At 41.5% G+C, this 23248-nt stretch overlaps 2 protein-coding genes across 7 annotated transcripts in view; one reads left to right on the top strand and one right to left on the bottom strand.

The window, feature by feature from the left end:
• Positions 1–12573, bottom strand: part of LOC137352455 (protein FAM81A-like) — a 37121-nt gene extending 24548 nt beyond the window's left edge. Inside the window, exons 1-3 of one of the 3 annotated variants that reach the window (XM_068017916.1) lie at positions 12355–12573; positions 8040–8102; positions 1671–1908 (exon numbers count right to left, since the gene is read on the bottom strand). In XM_068017916.1, the coding sequence (XP_067874017.1) occupies positions 1671–1823 (153 nt within the window). In that variant the 5' untranslated portion in view covers positions 1824–1908; positions 8040–8102; positions 12355–12573. Of the gene's footprint in view, positions 1–1670; positions 1909–8039; positions 8103–10351; positions 10498–12354 lie in introns of those variants that run through there. The other 2 variants (XM_068017917.1, XM_068017918.1) reach the window with 2 other exon arrangements.
• myo1ea (myosin IEa) overlaps positions 10315–23248 on the top strand; it is a 132338-nt gene continuing 119404 nt past the window's right edge. The window contains exons 1-2 of one of the 4 annotated variants that reach the window (XM_068017914.1): positions 10315–10392; positions 12806–12959. In XM_068017914.1, coding sequence (XP_067874015.1) covers positions 12957–12959 — 3 coding nt within the window. In that variant the 5' untranslated portion in view covers positions 10315–10392; positions 12806–12956. Of the gene's footprint in view, positions 10393–10625; positions 10943–12464; positions 12960–23248 lie in introns of those variants that run through there. The other 3 variants (XM_068017913.1, XM_068017912.1, XM_068017915.1) reach the window with 3 other exon arrangements.

Below are 23248 nucleotides of genomic sequence, written 5' to 3'. Positions count from 1 at the left end.
GCAGAGGCTGTGTACGCTGCGATGAGTAACTCACCTCCTGAACCCTGAAAATCTCTACACATTGGTAGGGAATATGGGATTAATGTAGGATTAGTATAAATGGGTGGTTGATGGTCGGCACAGACTCGGTGGGCCAAAGCGCCTGTTTCAGTGCTGTATCTCTCTATGACTCTATGAGCACCTTCCAAACCTGTAATCTCTACCAACAAGAAGGTCAAAGACAGCAGGCGCATGGAAACACCACTACCTCTAAGTTCCCCTCTATGTCACACACCATCCTGACTTGGAAATATATCGCCGTTCCTTCACTGTTGCTGGGTCAAAATCCTGGAACTCTGTCCCTAACAGCGCTGGGGGAGTACCTTCACCACACGAACTGAAGCGGTTCAAAAAGGCGGTTCACCAGATCCACCTTGGGCAGTTAGGGATGGGATATTAATGCTGGTCTTCCAAGCGATGCCCATAGCCAATGAATGCATAAAAAGAAAAGGGCTGTAGTGGTTCAAGAAAAAGGTCCACCATGTTCAACAAATTTTAAAAAAACATAAGGGATATATTTTATACACATAACTTGCACTGGAATATGTTCCTTTAAAAGGCTGAAGAAGTTTGTTCCTAAATGAATTAAATTCTTTTTAATAACATTAATGTATTTCTAACACAAGAAAGCAGTTTAACTGTTCAGGATTGCATTTTTACTGTTAAATGATTAACAGAGTTTCATTTGTAACATAATGGAGACCTTTCATCACTGGAGGCTGCTATGGTGACAAGAAGGAAGAAAAACGGGACCAAAATAAACTGAAGAAGAAACAAGGAAATCTAAACTGGGAGAAAGGAAGTGACAAATAAAGAACTTCAAAAATGTTATAGCACAGATTAAAAAGGATTAAACTCTAGTTTCACCACTATTTTACATACTTTTCTGAAGTTAATTGAAGGGCTATTGGCGGTAGACAGCCTATCTGATTACCTGTAACAGGTGGAATTGCTTTTTAACTTTGAATCATAACATTAAATAGACTCTATTTTGACATGAATCTGGAAGGTAATATAGGAATCCAAACTGGTTTGCAGTTCTCTGTTAATTAAAGCATATCAAACTGCATGTTTGTAAACTAACTGTAGTTTACATAAAATGATTTCTCAGTTTCTAACATCTGGTATCAGTCAGTCTGTCATTCTATCTTTATGGTTTTGCAAATTAAATGGAATAAAGCTGAATACTATATTACAGCTAACAAGGAGATATTGAATTTGTACTAAGAAATAACCAGTTAGTACAAAGGTTCAATTGCAAATACTATCTAATTAAATCTGGAGAAGAATTAGTAAGCACCAATTTCCCTATTAAAGTTTCAATTCACTGTTCACTGCTTCCTTACACAGTGACATATACATTGTTTACACAAAAGATTGAGGCCCTACTTATTTGACAGGGTTGCCACCAACATCAAGAGCGCTGGTATAAATAAGACTGGAAAGTAATGCAAATAACAAGCATCAGAACTCAATGCAGACTAAGGATAAAAACCTGTGGCTTTCCTGGTCTCTAGGACTCAGTGCCACACAGGGCAATGCATTTACTGAGGGAACCATCTAGTCGCCTAAGCTGCAAACATTTGAAACAGTTTATACTTAAACCTGTAGTGACATAGATTAAATCTTACCTCGATGTCCTTGTTTAATTGTTTCACAATGACTGTGATGTATTTTATATGTTCCTCCAAGAGTTGCCGAGCACCAGACTCTCCTTCAACTTTGCTTTGCAGAGGCTGTGTTTTTGAATCCATGTCATGCTTGTTATACCAAGCCTGGTCCATGATCGTTTCGTCAGAATGGATGATATGATCTTCTAATTAGCTCACCCCCTCGATAGGTGTACTTAGAAGATCTGGGTCTTTGAATCTATCATGAGCAGGAATGAGAAGAAAATATTATTAGCAAGCAAAAACTTGAATCTGAATAATTGTGGCCAATGTGGTAACAATCTGTGCTTGGACACCTCATTATCTAATTGGTATTTGGAGTAATTGAGATTTTTCTGAGCAGTGAGCCTTATGGTCGAATGTGCTATAATGTCAGAAAAATGTTAATAAAATAGTGGCCCTAACAACTTAATATTTTCTTATTTCCCATTATAATGAGCTTTACTTATAAATCCCTGTTAATACCTTGCTGGCTTGCCTTGCTTGATGATAAATGCTGTCTGACAGAGGAAGTTGCAAGAAGGATGAGAAAAATATTTTAGAAAATGAGAGAGAGGGAAGGGTAAAAGCAACAATATCATGTGTTATTTGTTTGATCGATTTTTTTCCACAAGAAGTCATTTTCTTGGGAAAATATTAAAATCAAGATCAATTTTTAAAGAAGCCAAAAGGCCGATCCAAGCCATGAGCAAATGAATCCATTCTGATGAAGATCTGCAAATGTTCTTCTCTGCAGGAGACGAGTCTGAGAATGAGACAGTAGAATACAACAACCAAAGATGCAGGAAATCATATTACATGCTGCACACACATCTGTATATAACTCAAAGAGGGAAGCAACAAGGGGAGAAAACTGAGAGGGAGCAAACAGCCAATGCTTTGCAACGTCATATTAATCCTGAAAATTCTGACTTGAACGAAAGTTACTTTTAAGTTGACTTGGACCAAATCACTGAAACCATACTCTGATATGTGCACAGTTTTGGGTGGTGGTGGGGTGGGGGAAGCGTGCATTGGTTGGGAAGGTTATAAAGCTCTTGTGTCTGTCCATCTAATTATAGTTTTCCGGTATCTGAACTCCTCCTGTCTGCAGTGTCAATTTCACGTATCCAAAGTGCAAAGTCTAAAGAAAACCAAACAACTGCACAAATCTCAAGGGTGAGGGCTTCAGTTAACAAAAACAACTTGCACTATATAATGCCTTTAATATAGAAGAACATCTCAAGGCATGTCAGAGAGGCATAATTTTATTAACAATGGACATTTGTTTATCCGAAGAAGGAGACTTTCGGAGGGACGACCAAGGGCTTGGTCAAAGAGGTGGGTTTTAAAAGTAGAATCTTAAAGGAGGAGAGGCAGGTGGAGAGACCATGGGCTTAGATGGTCATCATTGGTATTTGGGGATGCCCAGAGACATGTTAAAGGAACCGAGAGTTCTGGGAGGAGCGTAGGTCAAAAGGAAGTTAAAGATAGGTAAGGGTAGGGAAGGGATTGAAAAACAAGAATGAAAATTTCAAATTAGACCTGTTGGGGCTGGGAGCCAAGGTAGGTCAGCAAGAACAGGAGTGATTAGTGATCAGGCCTTGATGAAGGATAGAACATGGAGAGAAGAGTTTTGGTTGAGCTGAAGTTTACAGGACATAGAGAATATTGTTAGCATTCTTGCCTCTGAGTTATAAGGTTCTGGGTACAAGTCCCACTCCAGGGCTTGAGCATAAAGGTCAAGGCTAACACTGCAGTGCAGTACTGAGGGAGTCCTGCACTGGAGGAGGTGCCATCTTTTGGATAAGATGTTAAACCAAGGCCCCATCTGTCTGCTCAGGTGGTTGTAAAAGACCCCATGGTGATAGTTTGAAGAAGAGTAGAGGAGTTATCCCTGGTATCCTGGCCAATACTTATCCCTCAATCAACATCACAAAAAAACTGATTATCCAGTCATTATCACAGTGCTGTTTGTAGGAGTTTGCTGTGCGCAAATTGGCTGCCACGTTTCCTGCATTACAACAGCGACTACACTTCAAAAAGAACTTCATTGGCTGTAAGGTGCTTTGAGACATCCAGTGGTCCTGAAAGGTGCTTTATAAATGCAAGTGTTTCTTTTCTTTAATGGGAGGCCATACATTCATTGGAATAGTCAAGTCCGGAAGTGACGAAGGCAGAGATTGGAGTTTCAGGAGAAGATGGGCTGAGGCAGGATAGAGGTGGGTGATGTTACACAGGCAGAAGTAGGCGCTCTTTGGGATGGAGAAGTTTTGGAGTTGGAAGCTCAGCTTTGGGTAGAATAGGATGCAGAAGTTGTGAACAGTTTGGTTCAGCCAGAGATAATGGCTGGAGAGGGGGATGGGATCTATGTCAAGTGTTAGTAGCAGGGGCTGAAGACAATTGCTTTGGTCTTCTCAATACCCATTGAAATTGCAGCCCAACCAAGATTGGATGTCAGAAAGCAATTTGACAGCACAGAGGCAGTGGAGGGGTCAAAATATGTGGCAGAGAGGTATGGCTGAGTGTCAATCAGCATACAAGTGGAACGTGACCCCAAGTTTTAGAATGATGTCTCCAAGGGGTAGCATGTAGATGAGGAAGGGAAGGACAAGGATAGTTCCTTGAGGTAATGGTGCAGGAACAAGAACAGCAGCCATGGCTGGAGATTTTCTGATTACGAGCAGATTGGTAACAATAGATCCAAGCAAGAATAGCTCCATTGAGCTGGATAATGAAGGAGAAGAATTGAAGGATTACCGTTTGGTCGACTGTCAAAGACTGCAGAGAGATTGAGGAGGGGGTTGGCTTGGTGGGAGGTTTGGATTGGTGAGTAAGGGGAAAGGCAAGAAGCAGCCGAGGCAGCTGAATGGATGGTCTCCATTTTTGTGACAAAGAAATCCATGAGCTCCTCAGACTTGTTGCAGCGAGGGTGGATAGAATGGGGAAAGGGATTTAAAGGGACAGTTGGTAGTGGAGAGAAGAAGCTCATGGTTATCTTTGCTTTCCAGGATGATCCTAGAGTAGGAGGTGGTTTAGGCAGAGGAGAGTGAGGCCCAATAACATTTGATGTGTTCCAGCCAGGTGTGGTGATCCAGATCTGCAGAAATCTGCAGCCCTTGGAGATGAGGGAGTGAATATGGAGGCCATAACAGGGAGAACAAACAGGATGGGAGAGAGTAAAGATTTTCCAGGGTGTAATAGGCAACATGGATTAAATGTCAGCTAAGAATATTTATCAAAGGGGTAGTACCTTCTGTTAAAGCTCCTAGCTTTTTTGTTAAATGATTGAAAACTATTTCACCTATCTAATTTGTAAAATCATCCTCTAATACTTTTGAATGACTTGGGCAAGTAAGGCAAAGTTTACTATCCTGTTTAGGTTTCTTTAGCAGTTGACCTTGACAGCAAAATTCCAAATTCTCTTCTGTATACAGGCCTCACAAAATATAGTTAGTTACAATGACAACCTAAAATACATGTCAATGCAACTTTGCTTTCCTGTTCCCTTTATAAGATGCAATGCAAATAAAGAGCCATCAGTCAAAAGCCATCCAGTTTTTCTCAAATGGTAAGTTTTAGGTTCCTATTCCTGGATGAGCTGCGGTGAGAATCAGACATGTGCAAAGCATGGATTCAAGCCAAAAAAAAAAACGTCTCAATAGGCCCTGAATTGGAATGACAGCATATAATAATGTAAACAGAAGAAAGTGGCACACAAAGGTTGCAGGCCTCAATTTAAGTGTTGCTCTCACAGGAGCCTAACCTGTAATGTAAAGGTGTGTTAAATCTGGTAGTATTGATCCACCCATGATTGAATAGATAAAATGCATTCTATATTGGAAAACTGAACCATACAGACCACGATGTTTATACATTTGATCCTGATTTTATTTATTTACAGATACAGCACTGAAACAGGCCCTTCAGCCCACCGAGTCTGTGCCGACCAACAACCACCCATTTATACTAATCCTACATTAACCCCATATTCTCTACCACATCCCCACCATTCTCCTACCTACACTAGGGGCAATTTACAATGGCCAATTTACCTATAAACCTGCAAGTCTTTGGCTGTGGGAGGAAACTGGAGCACCCGGCAGAAACCCACGCAGACACAGGGAGAACTTGCAAACTCCACACAGGTAGTACCCAGAACTGAACCCGGGTCGCTGGAGCTGTGAGGCTATGGTGCTAACCACTGCGCCACTGTGCCACCCATTTGTAGTAAGTTAGCTGATCCCAGCCAGGTCAGAAGATGGTGAGCCACCATTGTTTCTGAACTAGGTAGAGAAAAAAATATTCAGCAGGGTTTACAACTCTTTATCATTATCCAATGATAGCTGCTGGAAAGAGCAAACATGATGGTATCAGATAATCATTAATCAGACTTAAGTGTTATGTTCTATATGGTGGAAAATCCTGTCAACGCTCGATATCCAATATCACACACAAAGATTGAGTGAGATACAGGAGGACTGTTAGCACACATGGAAGCACAGCAAGCAAGAGTCAGCTCTTTCAGGAGAGAAGCGAAGGAAGTAGGTTCAACAGGATCTCCTTATCAAACCACAAATATAGAAAAATATATCCCATGAAACCATTCCAACTCTAGTCACATCAAATAAGTACAATTTATTTCTCAAAGAAGGAACAAAGATGCGGAAGGGACAGGAAAAAGGTTTTGTCCTGGCTCTCTGCAAGATTAGCGGAAAGTACAAATTGAAACCCACTATATCTTAATGCATAACAGAGCGAAAGGGAGTCAGTTAAAAATAGTTCACAGATGTTATTTCAGAATATGGATCTTAACTACCCTGCCACATGTTGCGGAACTGAGCTACACTCCACACTTTTTTGGTTCTGGCAATGGATTAGACAACTCAGGGAGCTTGTTTGTGTCAACAATCCTGGGCTTCCCATATATTTCCCGGTCATGGCTCCACAAAAAGAATCTCCTACAATCAAAACTTGATTAAGATTACTGAGATGGAAGTCTGTTGGAAGCTATCACTTCAGCTTCTGCACTTGAAGCAACAATCTTTGACAAAATATGACAACTTTTCACTGCTTGCATCCAGAATCTTTGATTAGAATGTGAAACTTGCTACCACAAGGAGTAGGTGTGGGAAATAGCATGGATATATTTACAGGGAAGCTAGATAAATGCATGAGAGAAAAAGGAATAGGTTATGCTGACAGTGTTAGATAAAGAGGGGTGGGAGGAGGTTCATGTGTGTGTGGAGCATAAACACCAGTTGGGCTGAATGGGCTGTTACTGTGCTGTAAATTCCATGTAATTCTATATAATCCTGACTTTAAACAGATTGAAGCTCAAAAGAGAAGAGGTGCTCCTAAACAAACAGCAAGAGCTGTAACTGCTAATTGGTGATCTTCTTTCAAATGTATTAGGACGTGCTGCCACTTCTGTTAACACTGTGGATGATTCTTGGTCTTCATAAAAATATGTGGATATACCTTTCTCTTAGTGAGTGAGCTTTAAGGAAGGGTTAACATTTTTTCCCCTTTTGTATATTTACATGAAGCCTCAAGTTGATTAATGCACTTTCATGGCATTAGGTGTGTAACAACTGAGCTGCTGATTAGGGCAAACCTGCAATAATGCTGCACACTATCTTAATGGGCACACTAACTCTTGAGTAATGCTTAGTTTGGGGAATCCAGCTGAAACGAAAACATGTCTTGCTCACAAGCCCTGATTTTAACTCGGGAGGGAGTCAGACAGCAAACCGTCGCAGGAGATTTTAACTCCCGGGCCTATCTCAATCACCTCCATCAGTGTCCTGTCTGGAATCAGTGGGAAGTGTCAGCTAGCAGGTGGAAGCACAACGTTGGGCAGCAGGCGGCCTCGACCTGGACTGAAGAAGTGGTCCCCAGCTCTCGAGTTACATTGCAGGGAGGGGTTCAGGAGGGCCTCGCAATCAGGGTAGGGAGGAAGCCTAAGGCAGGCAATCGTCTGTTTCTAAAGTAGTCTTTAAATGAAATAGTAACACAGGGTGTTGAAGTTTATAGTCTTTGTATCTTTGGAGAAATCAAACCATAATTCTGCCTACCCTATGCTAGTTTCTTCTTTATATTAAGTTGGGGGAAGGGGGCACGTGGGGAGTTATTCCCAACTGGGGAAAAACAAGGATCAGTTGTGCCAGCCTTAAGCCATTCAGTTCTTCCTGCTGGCTAACTTAAAAGATGGAAAATGAATATGAAACCTAAATAATTGAACACAATGCGTTTGTAACTTTCAGTGGTGGTATTTACTGCACAGTTAGATTAGATATGATTATTAGTTTGTTATTCAGAATTAACTTTTTCACTATGTCCAATTCATACCTTTTAGTAACTGTGAGTATTTGGCTGCGTGGTACTTTGATGCAACATCTATTTATTTGCTTGCTGAAATAGATACAAATTTCACAAACACCATTAATTCATCCGTCTGAAGTACATCATTAAATTGTACCAATGTGTCCTTTGAAAGAACACCATGTCTTCTCACTGACATAGAATAGGTTATTTTTGGACTTTTATATCACTAGGCTATAGTTTAAATCAACAATGGTAGATATATATTTAATATGCATATGACAACAGCTAAATAAAACTAGCATGCAAAGGATAGCATAAATAAGACTGTATCATACATTACATGTCACCTCAATTTTGCCTCCTCTTGATTTTGCTGTTTAAAATACTGTAGGTAATTGACAGAAATTATCTCAATTTAACTAAGTCATAGTAAATCACTGCAGAATTATACCTTGCGAGCAGTGGCACTGGAGTCTAAATGTGCTCTTTGTTCCTTCCAAAAGGCTTCATCTTATGTTGCCCGAGAAAGAAATACTGTATGTCTGTGTGTAACTACATTTGGGAATTGAGATTAATTATTTTCAATGCTAGGGCAATTTATATATATATTAACTAGAAGACCATTGAAAAGTGTGATATATATTGCTTATTTTCATTATTTTCCCTCATTTTCCAATCAGTACTCATCTCTTGATGGAAAATTACAATTTTTTAAATGACTTATGACTGACTTTTATATTTTTGGTTCCTATCCAACTAATTTTAATTAAAGTTGCACTATCATTTGGCATAAACTCACCAGTAAGAGAACTCATTGCAATAATTATGTATTACTCATATTCTTCAAACCTACCAGCTGTTACTGCTTATCTGCATCCTCAAGTTAGCAGTGAATTACAGTAAGGGTCTCTGCAGTTAAGTAAAGATTATACATTCACCCAGCTTCCTTCAAAAATATCTGTTGATGGCAGGTTCTGTTAACTGTTCAGTTACTCAAAGTAATAACTTAATACGTCTATTGCAAGCTTATGTAAAGGAAGGTTTAAAAAGGGGTAACCTGAAATATAGAAAGCAACTCTTTTCCAGTGTTATATTTTTGTATGTGCCCTATTCTAGCTACAAATTATTCTATTAAAGCACATTTTGCTTTTACAAAGAATTAAAGAAGGCAAGTAACAGTTGGCTGGGGATGTAATTACTTGCAATCAGTTTGGAAATCTTTAGGCACTATGTAACATTCATAATTGTACATTATAATTTTGCAATGTTTGAGAAGAATAATCTAAATTTTCAGTTTACACACACCAGTAAGCCGATCAGTAAAGGGCTGTCTGGTCCCCAATGCCAAGTTCAGTTTCCTCCATAGTAATTATATTGTCATTTGTTTTCATACCGTCATTTTCAGTGTGGTGTGAGTGCACTGCATGGCCTCACCAATCTCTAAACAGAGGAAGTTGAGATCTAATTACCAGTGAAATTTTTCAAATCATAAAAAATACAAATATGAAAATGTGGAACTTGCTACCACAAGGTGTAGTTGAGGCATATAGCATAGATGAGTGCAAGGGGAAGCTAGATAAGCACATGAGGGAGATAGCAATATGCTGAGGGTGGGGAAAGGAAAGGAGCATGAAACTAGTTGGGCTGAATGGCCTACTTCTGAAAATAATGGTATGAAAACAAATTACTATAAAATAAACATAACTTGGCAGTGAGGGACCATGTAATCCTGTCAGCTCTTTTCTAACACTAAAAATGTTAACAATAGACTTCGAGGTGGCTCTGCAATGTTTGAAAATTCAGCTGGGAGGAATTTAATAAAGCACATAAAAGCGGTCGCAGCATGCTACCATTTCAAGCCCTCTTCCTGCAGATTGAAATTGTGCTGCACTTAGTGCCCATTTTATCAAGTTTCATCCGTTAACGAGTGATAATCATTCATATTGTATTCGGCTGCTGAAAAATAAGCAGCTCCACTTATTTAAACGGGTTTATCTATCTCAATCTTTTAGGGAATGACAATTCCTATCATTTCGATGACATTTCCTCCCTGATAGCAGTTTTCCTCCAAACATCTGTTCAGCTTTGAGAAGGTGGAAGATTTAAATGCAGCTTTTTTCTTAGAGCAGTGCTTTTCTCCTGAGTATTTCCACTGACATCTATTTCACATTCGAAAGGTTTGCGAAACCTTTCTGATTTGCATAATGTAAATTTGACAATTTAAGCAGGATGTGTGACAGGGGACAAGGTGGAGCACTGAGTACACAAGATGCACATTTTCAGCTGCAGCAATGCATGGCCACCACGTTTAAAATCATGGATCCGCCTGTCCTCACCGTTAGACCGGGGTAAACATTGCTCCTGCAGCAGACGCCAGGTGCCTGATATTGGTCTTTATCTATTCTGGCGGCTCCAAACCCGTGGTTTAAGTTGTGTTTTCCCCCCCACCCCCTGCTCTTCGCCGAAAATGCACCGTGTCCGCTGCCAGAGGCCCGCAGTGTCGCCGCCGCCGGTTCGCTGCGCTGTTGCCGGGTGCTTTGTGTGTGCGCGCGCGCGGACGCTGTTGCCATAGCAACCAGGAATTGTCGCGTTTTTAAGTGGCCCCGTCCAGGCGGCAAGGGCGGCGGGTTTCTCGCCGCCAGTTCCGCCTTCCCACAGCCGCGGTATTGAGCCGCACTGACAGGCTGCGACCGGGACCGGGAAGCCAACCTTCAACCTGTGGCTCAGGGTGGAAAGCAGCGACAGACGTTGCCATGAGTAGAATATCAAAGGAAAAAGCCCGTGTCAATCTGCTGTTAGCTTGAGGGAAGCTCCTGTGCTCTCGCCACACATACACACAAGGCACTTAAAATAAAAGCAAGAAATGCTGGGAATACTCAGCAAGTCTGGCAGCATCTGTGGAGAGAGAAGCAGAGTTAACGTTTCAGGTCAGTGACCCTTCATCAGAACTGGCACTTAAGGTGCTTAAAATAAAACGGGTTTGAAGATTTAAGGACTTCAAATATCTTTGGACAGAATTCAGAACTGAAGGCCATCCTTAGTACCTGGACCATGTACTTCTTGGGAGAGGAGGAGTTCAGTTAACGGTGAAAAAATAAATCTCTGGAAGATTTTTTAATTCCATCTTGTTCCAGAGTTCAGTAAAACGTAACCACATATTACAATTCTAACCCCCCCCCCCCCCCCCCACACCTAAAATAAAAACACATAGGGTCATTGGTTTGTATTTCTGTTGTCATTTAAGTTATTTTTATTATTCTGTCAAGGCATATGGGTGTTGCTGGCCAGGCCAGCATTTGTTACCCATCCCTAACTACCCTTGACGACTGAGTGGCTTGCTAGGGCATTTAAGAGTCAACCACATTGCTGCAGGTCTGGAGACATGTAGGCCAGACCGGGTAAGGATGGCAGATTCCCTTCCCTAAAGGGCGTTACTGAACCAGATGGGGTTTTAGAACAATCAGTCATAGTTTCATGGTACTAATACGGAGACTAGCTTCCAATTCCAGATTTTTATTAAGTAATTGAATTTATTAATTGAATTTAAATTCCACCAGCTGCTATGGTGGGGTTTGAACCCATGTTCCCGGGGCATTGTAATAAAACCCAAATACTGCAGATGCTGGAAAGCTGAAATAAAAACAAGAAATGCTGGAAATACTCAGCAGGAGAGAGAAGCAGAGTTAACGTTTCAGGTCAGTGACCCTTCAGCAGAACCGGTTGTTATTTCTGGGGCATTAGCCTGGGCCTCTGGATTACAACTCTGGTGACATTATCCTCCAGCAAGTAATAAAACTACCAGAAAAAAAAAACAAGAATGCTGGAAAGAGAGAAGGCATGTTCAATTCCCAGGGTAAACCCATCCTACAGTGTCTATTTCCATACGACAAATATTCACCCTGTTCATGGGGAGGGAATGTCCAATTCTCTTTATATTACTACAGGGATTGCATCCCTCAATTCTGTTAGTTTATAATTAAACTCACTGTCCCTACCACGACTGGCTAAACCAACTAACATTTATTATTTCCTGGGACTTTCTCGCAGGGGTGGAGTTACAGGTATTTTGCGGAATTGCGTTCTGATTCCATCTATTTTTACTTCCTGGAAACGACACAGCAGTGTCCACTCCAGGTGCTGATATCGCTCATAGAATATTCTATATTTCTTTTCAATTCTAGAAGTTCTTTGCATGTATCTTAAATAAATCTGCTGCTTCCCAGACTTGAGTTGCCGAATAGAGGTGATACTGAGTTGCCCAGGATCACTAACAGAAACTGAAGATGCAGCATTTATTAATAATTAAGCATAACATCCAATTAAACTAAGATAAACTCACACGCTGTAAAACCTGTATCATTATGGGTGCGGATAAGACGCTATTTCTTACGGTAGTTCACAGTTGGGTTGCACTGTACAAGTTGCAGTCATATTTTTGTGAGGTGTGGTGTTTTGAATGGCATTATGTCAGGAACACGGTTGAGTGCATTGCTGTGTGCGCCGGCTGAGGCTGGCTCCACCTCAAACCCTCTCCCTGTCTGCATTCCCAATGGTGTGACGAGCTGCACTGACAACCCGATTGGCTGCAGCACGAAAGCCACATTTCTCCATTTATGGATCGATTGGCAGATTTGCCGCATTCACTAGACACCCATTCAAAACCCTTCTCTGACTGTGTAGCGCTCGGAGACAGCCCGGAGCTGCAGCACTGATTACCAAAAAAAAAAACTTTGAAGATTTTTTTTTCTCTCTGTCTCTCTTCCCTGTCGAAAACATGGATCCATCCCCAGCCTGTTGATGCCTCTACCGTACACTGCAGCTTCGACTGTAGATGGAGTTCCGCTCTTTCTCAGAGGCAGGGGATCGCCGGTAAGGAGCGCACAAGCACCGCCTCGGGTAGACAAACCCTCCCCGGACACAGCATAAACCCAAGAAACCGAAATGGTAAGTCTGGAAAAAAAAATCTAATAGTAGTCTGTAGGAAAGTGCTTAAAGTTGTTTGTCCCCCACTGGAACAATTGCTCTGAACTCAATTCTTGGAACGGCGGCACCGAGTCCAATTCCAATCTCTGGATATATGTCCTTTAGAACAAAAAGACTTCCCAAAGTTGGTTTGAAAATCTGCCGCAGTCCTAATGCACCGCACTCTCTAATTTGTATGGAAGTGGCCGCTTTGTGACTGGCAGTTGCGCCCTCTGGAAAGCTATTGCATATCCACAGGTTGCAAATAGATCGGTACCGAACCGGTCCAAAGTTAAGCGTTCAAACTGGCCAAAGAGTGTCCCCCCGTCCCATACCTCATTTTTCTCTCTTAATTGGAGCAAGAGGAGACACTGGGTGTTATCAACCCAAGTAAAAATAATCTTAACAAAAGTGCCCGTTTTTAAAGGGGAAATAATAGAAAACGAAATCATCACAAAAAAGGGCACTCATAATGTTGTCACCACATAATGTTCCTACAGATTGGAGGGTAGCTAATGTAACGCCACTATTTAAAAAGGGAGGTAGAGAGAAAGCAGGGAATTATAGACCAGTCAGCCTGATGTCGGTAGTGGGGAAAATTCTACAGTTCATTATCAAAGATTTTATAGCAGAGCACATAGAGAACCGTGGTAGAATAGGGCAGAGTCAGCATGGATTTACGAAAGGGAAATCATGCTTGACAAATCTACTAGAATTCTTCGAGGATGTAACTAGTAGAGTTGATGAGGAGGAGCCAGTGGATGTGGTTTATTTGGACTTTCAGAAGGCTTTCGACAAAGTCCCACATAAGAGATTAGCATGTAAAATTAAAGCACATGGGATTGGGGATAGTGTATTGCGATGGATAGAAAATTGGTTTGCGGAAAGGAAACAAAGAGTAGGGATAAATGGGTCTTTTTCTGAATGGCAGGCAGTGACTAGTGGGGTACCGCAGGGATCAGTGCTAGGACCCCAGCTATTCACAATATACATTAATGATTTAGATGAGGGAACTAAATGTAATATCTCCAAATTTGCAGATGACACAAAACTTGGTGGGAGGGTGAGTTGTGAGGAGGATGTAGAGAGGCTTCAGGGTGATTTGGACAAGTTGAGTGAGTGGGAAAATGCATGGTAGATGCAGTATAATGTGGATAAATGTGAGGTTATCCACTTTGGTAGCAAAAACAGGAAGGCAGATTATTATCTGAACGGCTATAAACTGAGAAAGCAGCGAGACCCGGGTGTTCTCGTACACCGGTCGCTGAAGGTAAGCATGCAGGTGCAACAGGCGGTAAAAAAGGCAAATGGTATGTTGGCCTTCATAGTGAAAGGATTTGAGTACAGAAGCAGGGATGTCTTGCTGCAATTATACAGGGCCTTGGTGAGGCCACACCTGGAATATTGAGTGCAGTTTTGGTCTCCTTATCTGAGGAAGGATGTTCTTGCTATAGAGGGAGTGCAGTGAAGGTTTACCAAACTGATTCCTGGGATGGCGGGACTGACGTATGAGGAGAGATTGAATCGGTTAGGATTATATTCGCTGGAGTTCAGAAGAGTGAGGGGGGATCTCATAGAAACCTATAAAATTCTAACAGGACTTGACAGGGTAGATGCAGGAAGGATGTTCCCGATGGTGGGGGAGTCCAGAACCAGGGGTCATAGTCTAAGGATACGGGGTAAACCTTTCAGGACTGAGATGAGGAGAAATTTCTTCACCCAGAGAGTGGTGAGCCTGTGGAATTCGCTACCACAGAAAGCAGTTGAGGCCAAAACATTGTATGTTTTCAAAAAGGAGTTAGATATAGCTCTTGGGTCTAAAGGGATCAAAGGGTATGGGGCGAAAGCGGGAACAGGTTACTGAGTTGGATGATCAGCCATGATCATAATGAATGGCAGAGCAGACTCGAAGGGCCGAATGGCCTATTCCTGTTCCTAGTTTCTATGTTTCACTCTGCACTCCCATGCTTGCGTCGCAGAAAAAGCCTCAGTGTTTCCATTTCTACTGTGAGGATGCAGACTCGACAACCTTGTGTGTTATTAATCCAGTATTTGGTTTGATTTGGTAAACTCTTGTTTATAGTTATTATTTCCATTGTAGCAAAAATAAACTACCAGACCAAATGGATGGTGGCATTATTTGCAGTACAACCCATGCATTTAAAGATTCCTGATTGTTTTTTTTTCAAGTGCGTTGCTTTTGTAAATGGTGCTATTGAAATTAGTGACTGGCGACAATGTTTCGATTTGCATTATGTTGTTTAGCCTCTGCCTGAGCAGATCCACTGTCACTTAAAAGGATCCAAAGGTGAAACACTAAACCAGACGTGACAGTAAATGATGAGTGACTGAGTCATTCCCAAAGAGGAATGTGTTTGGTTGAAAGTGTCGACCAAAGCTGTCACTGGACTGAAATTATGAATCTGCCCAGTCAGTATTCAAGATGTACTGTCAAAATATATACGGAAATTAACCTAGCCCTAGCTTACATATGTTAGATTGTCCCTGGACTTTTGTCGAGCGTTTATCTTAGTTCTCCTATATGTGATCATATGTAAAACTAGTCAAATAGTGGTGTATAGTAGGTATGTTGGGTAAGCTGAGCCCTACTGCCTGTTGTTTGTGTCATCACTGACTGTTGTCTTTGTGATGGTCATTTGTGGAACCAGCAATTTCAATCTAGTCACGATGACTGGTTCTGACAGTCACCTGTAGGTTATCTATGAATGTAATTGGAAAACTGCTCGCCAGCTTTGTTCATCCCCTAGTTCTTTATCAAAGTGAACAAACATCATATTTGCATTTGTATAACTTGTGCAATTGAGAAATAAATGTAATATTTTAATTTAAATGGTATGCAGTTTCTGATTTAATATAATGGCTTTGCATTTTTCTAAGACTGTCATTAGTTTAACAGCATAATTTAAATTTCTCATCTTTAATGTTGCAACAATTTTAATAGGAATTTTAAGTAAGTGCTCTTATTTAGAGTAGATTAGATGGACTGTAATGGTCTCTTTTCATACTGTGCCCATGCCGCAAATTTCAGTGTGTTAGGGCAATGCTTGTATCTCTTATATGCACTTAAGGGGAGGCTAGATATGACATGAGGGAGAAAGAAATAGAAGGAGCCTCATGTAGAGGATAAACACCAGCATGGACCAAATGGTCTGTTTCTATGCCTTAATTTTATGTAATTCTTATGTAGAATTTAAACAACTCATTGTATTTAAACGCCATTTAGATTTGTTTTTTAGAGATGCTTTTTCATTTTCTCTTTATTGAATTGTTCCACCAATCTATAAAGACAAGTCGTTACAATTAAATTTAAAGACAGTCTGCCAGAACTGCATTATCAGTGATTCAATCCCATGCACTGACTCCTAAGTGTAATTGTTTTAGACCCAGTCAACAAGTCATGGAAAGTAGCCCAGCAACAATTAAGTGTAAAACAAAACCCTCGAGTACATGTTAATTTAATTTAAAATGGAGCTCTTTACACTCGCTGCTTCTGTAAAAATGCCAATGTCTGCGGCATCATAGTTAGGTTGAAGTTAAATGGTTATGGTTTCCTACATTACAACAGTGACGATGCTTCACAAGTACTTCATTGGTTGTAAAGTGCTTTGAGATGTCCAGTGGTTGTGAAAAGCAGTGCTTTAGTGCTGCATCATGCTGTACCAGAGCAGCTGGACATGAGTGTGCAAATGTATTTCCAGGCACTGTTGATTCCTGATCTCAGCTATGCACTCAAATAGAAAGCACTGGCTAAGCACTTTCTTACAGGGAGGGAAAGAAAAATTTGCTGGGGAGGGGCCAGTCAAAAAATTCAGACCATCCGGGTCGACAGCCACGTCATCTGGGAACTGGAAGTAGTCACCTGCCCATCCTCATTTCCCAGGAAGAGTATAAGGTGCAGAGAAACCTATGCATAGCAACTTAAAACTAGGGACAAAATTGCTTTCTCATTGACTCAGCAACTCACTGGACATAAAGGTCAGCAAGGTCCTGGTTACCATAGCCAGTCTGTGCTGATTTGATCTCCATTAGTGTGATTACTGTTCCTGATTGATTTAGAATGCCCTGTGCTGGAAGTGTCGATGTATGGACATTAGGTGAGGATAGGATCAGTTTTGGCTGTGACAGGCAGCAGATGCCAGGTACATCCCTATCGTTGAAGAGCTTGCTAGTGTTCACTGTATAGGCTCACATTTGAATAATACTATTTGGCTGAGGTTCTGGAGAGGACCTGGTGGTTATGGAATTATACCCAAGCAAAGAATGTGTGCCTTTAAGATGTGGAGAAATTGTTTAACACAGAACAAAATGCTCTTAAATACTTCTATCAGTTTTTTAATGCAGAGTAAGTGTGCACTTTTGGACATCTTGTCCTGAAATTTCTCATGCTTACTGAAAATAGGCCATTAAGTTTCTTTAAATTTGATGACACTGAAAAATAAATCTTGATTACTTCTGATCTGTTCAAGTTTAAAATCAGTTTAGTGTAGGAGTTGAAATTTACTGACTTGTGATAATATAAGTGAAGATTGTTTGAGTCAGAATCTGATTTGTAGGGAACTTTTTCCTCTCAACCATATTCCTGCTTAATTTCTTTTGGGCCTCCTTATCTCGAGAGACAATGGATACGCGCCTGGAGGTGGTCAGTGGTTTGTGAAGCAGCGCCTGGAGTGGCTATAAAGGCCAATTCTGGAGTGACAGGCTCTTCCACAGGTGCTGCAGAGAAATTTGTTTGTTGGGGCTGTTGCACAGTTGACTCTCCCCTTGCGCCTCTGTCTTTTTTCCTGCCAACTACTAAGTCTCTTCGACTCGCCACAATTTAGCCCTGTCTTTATGGCTGCCCGCCAGCTCTGGCGAATGCTGGCAACTGACTCCCACGACTTGTGATCAATGTCACACGATTTCATGTCGCGTTTGCAGACGTCTTTATAACGGAGACATGGACGGCCGGTGGGTCTGATACCAGTGGCGAGCTCGCTGTACAATGTGTCTTTGGGGATCCTGCCATCTTCCATGCGGCTCACATGGCCAAGCCATCTCAAGCGCCGCTGACTCAGTAGTGTGTATAAGCTGGGGATGTTGGCCGCTTCAAGGACTTCTGTGTTGGAGATATAGTCCTGCCACCTGATGCCAAGTATTCTCCGAAGGCAGCGAAGATGGAATGAATTGAGACGTCGCTCTTGGCTGGCATACGTTGTCCAGGCCTCGCTGCCGTAGAGCAAGGTACTGAGGACACAGGCCTGATACACTCGGACTTTTGTGTTCCGTGTCAGTGCGCCATTTTCCCACACTCTCTTGGCCAGTCTGAACATAGCAGTGGAAGCCTTACCCATGCGCTTGTTGATTTCTGCATCTAGAGACAGGTTACTGGTGATAGTTGAGCCTAGGTAGGTGAACTCTTGAACCACTTCCAGAGCGTGGTCGCCAATATTGATGGATGGAGCATTTCTGACATCCTGCTCCATGATGTTCGTTTTCTTGAGGCTGATGGTTAGGCCAAATTCATTGCAGGCAGACGCAAACCTGTCGATGAGACTCTGCAGGCATTCTTCAGTGTGAGATGTTAAAGCAGCATCGTCAGCAAAGAGGAGTTCTCTGATGAGGACTTTCCGTACTTTGGACTTCGCTCTTAGACGGGCAAGGTTGAACAACCTGCCCCCTGATCTTGTGTGGAGGAAAATTCCTTCTTCAGAGGATTTGAACGCATGTGAAAGCAGCAGGGAGAAGAAAATCCCAAAAAGTGTGGGTGCGAGAACACAGCCCTGTTTCACACCACTCAGGATAGGAAAGGGCTCTGATGAGGAGCCACCATGTTGAATTGTGCCTTTCATATTGTCATGGAATGAGGTGATGATACTTAGTAGCTTTGGTGGACATCCGATCTTTTCTAGTAGTCTGAAGAGACCACGTCTGCTGACGAGGTCAAAGGCTTTGGTGAGATCAATGAAAGCAATGTAGAGGGGCATCTGTTGTTCACGGCATTTCTCCTGTATCTGACGAAGGGAGAACAGCATGTCAATAGTCGATCTCTCTGCACGAAAGCCACACTGTGCCTCAGGGTAGACGCGCTCGGCCAGCTTCTGGAGCCTGTTCAGAGCGACTCGAGCAAAGACTTTCCCCACTATGCTGAGCAGGGAGATTCCACGGTAGTTGTTGCAGTCACCGCGGTCACCTTTGTTTTTATAGAGGGTGATGATGTTGGCATCGCGCATGTCCTGGGGTACTGCTCCCTCGTCCCAGCACAGGCATAGCAGTTCATGTAGTGCTGAGAGTATAGCAGGCTTGGCACTCTTGATTATTTCAGGGGTAATGCTGTCCTTCCCAGGGGCTTTTCCGCTGGCTAGGGAATCAATGGCATCACTGAGTTCCGATTTGGTTGGCTGTATGTCCAGCTCATCCATGACTGGTAGAGGCTGGGCTGCATTGAGGGCAGTCTCAGTGACAGCATTCTCCCTGGAGTACAGTTCTAGGTAGTGCTCAACCCAGCGGTCCATCTGTTTGCGTTGGTCAGTGATTATGTCCCCCGATTTAGATTTGAGGGGGGTGATCTTCTTGATGGTTGGCCCAAGAGCTCTCTTCATGCCATCATACATTCCTCTGATGTTTCCGGTGTCTGAGGCCAGCTGAATATGACTGCATAGGTGTTGCCAGTAGTCGTTTGCGCAACGCCTAGCTGTTCTTTGTGCAGTACTTCTGGCTGCTTAATTTATACTATGGAATATAAGGAGTTTCTAGAAAGGTAGTCCACACTTCTTTATGATTTATAAACCTGCAAACTATTTTACCCTCAAACTGCCCAAACCAATATTTAGAAAATGAAATAATGAAGAACAGATGACCTCTGAGTAGATGGTGTTTATTGCATTTTTAAATGGTTTAAGGGGAAAAAAAGTCTTAGTTATTTAGTGCAGCAATGAACACTGTTCAGGTTGGGAAACAAATTTAAAGTGACCATTGCCAGTGATTAACAGATCTCTGCTCATTAATTTCAAAGATCCATTCACTAGTCATTCATCACGCTGAACTTTGCTGTGTACAAAAAGGCTGGTGCTTTCACCTACATAATGAAAGAACTTGGATTTATATAGGGCCTTGTGAGATCTCAGGACATCCCAAAGCATTTTAGAGCCTGTGAAGTACTTTTAAAGTGTAGTTACTGTTGTGATGTAGGGAGACATTACAGCAGAGTCATTAACAATGATGACTGTACTTCAAAGTACGTTAGTAAGTAATTGTATGTGAACCAGTTTGGGACAATGCTGTGATATAGAAAATGCTATATAAATGCAAGTTCACTTTTTTTTACTTTTTTGCTTGCTTTCATCAGTTGCACATTAAGGAAAAATAATATTTGCATTTATATATCACCTTTCACATCAGAACATCTCAAAGCGCTTTATGTCTTTTTAAAGTACCCTGACTGTTATGTATACAAGTGAAGCAGCCATTTTTCATGCGCAAGAGCTCCTGAAATGAAAGATCTTCCTATGTTTTTAGTAATTTTGGATGAAGTAGCAAAATTGGCTAAAGCACTAGGACAACTCTCTGTAGTTCTTCAAAATGTGCATGGGATTTTAAAGTCAATCTGCATACACTGAAAGAGTTTAACATCTCCTCTGAAGGACCAAACCTTTGACAATGTAGCACTGCCTCATTACTGTAATTAATAGTAATTAGCTGAAGCTCAGATGTACAGCAGACACTGGCAACCTTCTTGACCCAGAGGAAAAAGAACTGCCTACCGGCTGAACTAAAGTGAACAAATTAACTTCAATTTAAATTAAAACCTATGCTTTTTTTTTTGTCCAGATCCGGCACCAACACTGAAAATTTAGCTAAATGGGTGCCCTTTTCTACTGTCTGGAAAAACAGACAATAGCATCAGTCAGAGCCCCATCCACCAGATGCAAAGTAGTAGATCAGTATAAAAGCATCTGTTTCACATTAGAAACAGGCCTTTCCAAGGTGCATGTGCAGCAGTCTCACAGTGGAAGTGTCTGCTCCTCATTTGCAGTCTGTTATGCAGGCTTTGCCTGATGAGGATGAAAGAGTAACAGTTAAAGTAGCAGACTGTACAATCGTATCATCGCTAAGAACAGAAAAGTAGCTGCAATGGCTCCCTCTGAAATACTTCAGCTGCAGTTATTACTGTTTTTTTTGCTGCTGTAATCATTTTGACTGGTTGTACATGTAGATGTGGTCAGGGCAGCTTTCAGCCTGTGAACAAAAATAACTCACCTACTGTTTAGCACATTATGGCCTCACTTTATTGGCACTGTTCGCTTGAGAACGATTGAACAGGCTCCATTCACCATTTTTTCTGTTTTTGAGGACAATACTTTTAATTAAATGTTAGATCAGAGTCTTCAGTGTTTTACTGAAGTGACCTACACAATGTAATCAGCATTTTATGACTTTTCTTGCTGTTAACTAAAATTTATTTGTTGGCAGCTATTAAAAACGTACATTTAAAAAATGAACTAAGTTGTCAGCTGGAGACTTGAACACATAATCTTGGCCGATATGACCAGGCAAGTCCTTTTCATTGCTTTAGACTTTCCTTCTAGGGGGCAGGAGGAACAGGAGAGGTTTTCTGGGCACCACAAGGAAAGCTTAGGCCTCTGTACCACAGCACATCCCCTCCCCCACTGATTGCAAGGCCCTCCTGAATCCTCACTCTGTGACTTACCTGAGTGCCAGGGACATTCCTTTGATCCCTGGCAGAGGCCTCCTGCCATTCGACATTGCTCTTCTGCTCCCCTCTGATTTCTGACAGGCCATTGACTGAAGGTGAGACCCAGGACTTAAAATCACACGGGCCTCACACTGCCACGTTTGGATCGGTTTGCTGCTTGCACCCCAAGACACTCCAAATTAAAATAAGCTCTACAGTTTCTTAAAGGACAGCACTTGGTATATTTTTACTGAAGTGTAATAACCCGTAATTCAGAAAAGATTCTTTTTCATTGTGGTTTTCTTTGGAACTCTTCTCATGCTGTTTATAAGCACTATCCTGAGTTTATTTGTAAATATGCTGCCAACCTGTGCTGCGATTTTAAAATCTAGGGCCATCCCAGTACATGGCTCACCTTGAATTATATGCAGATATCAAATTTTAATTTTTGTTTGAAATAAACGGATGAATTTTGCAGGTATCACTGAAGAATGTATTTTATTAATCTGTGTCATTGTTGTACATTACCTGGTCATGCACAGCATAACTTGCTGCAGAGTGACACATTTTACAGATCGAGTTTCGCTCAGCAAGCACAGTTGTTTGTACAGCATTACCAGAGCAAGCATGGTGGATTTATCCTTTATAAAAAGTCAGCATTTTTCATACAGCACCTTATGTATGGAGTGTCTTTCATGTAGGGAATGCCCCCAGTGTGCTTCACATAAGAAAGGAAGATATGAAGATATGGGGAGGTGACTAAAGGTATCATCAATGAGATAGATTTTGAACAGGTTTCTAAAGGTAGGAATAGAAGTAGCAAAGCAGTGGATTGGGAAGAGAGTTTTAGAGTAGGCTTGAGGTTGCCGAAGACTGTACCATTGGTGGTAGAGTAGAAAAATGGGGATGCCAGTTAGCCAGCATTGGAATACAGGAGGACATGGGTTGGGATATGGGGCTGGAGGAGCAATGCCATGGAGGTATTTTGTAAAGAAAGGTTCAGATTTTGAATTCAGTGGATTGACGTTGAGAAGCTTGCAGAGGTCAGCAAGGATGGATAAGTGGGACATGATGTGTGCAGAGGAATTTTGAACAAGTTGTAGTTTAATTAGGCTGGATTAGATATTAATGAACTGGAAGTTCTTGATGCTGAAACTTGATGCTTACATTGGAAAGTGTTCTTTTCACTAGCCCGAAGATCCTTCACTAGGACAATTATGAAAATTCGACAAATCCTTTTTAAAATAAAAAAATGTTTTGAAACTACTGTGATCTATAAGTGCTGAAAATAATTGTGATTTTAAAGTATTTACTGATGGAACATTACAAGAAAACAGTCTGTGTTTTACTTGAGCTTTTCTTTTCATTATGGATGTTTTAAAGAGATCTTTGATGTGAAAACCTGCCTTATGTGTTTATTTTGAGCATGCATGCAAACTTACTGAATCCACTTTGCATTGCTAACTGCCAGATGCTTGTTAATATGCAGCGATTGCAGTTCTAGATACTGTATGGTCCAGTCCTGTTTACCTCTTACTTTCATACTTTCTTATCATTTATTCTGCCTGCAAAATTAGAA

Source organism: Heterodontus francisci, chromosome 38 (assembly GCF_036365525.1).
Source record: "Heterodontus francisci isolate sHetFra1 chromosome 38, sHetFra1.hap1, whole genome shotgun sequence".
Classification (NCBI taxonomy): domain Eukaryota; kingdom Metazoa; phylum Chordata; class Chondrichthyes; order Heterodontiformes; family Heterodontidae; genus Heterodontus; species Heterodontus francisci.
This window is presented reverse-complemented; position numbering and strand designations above follow the sequence as displayed.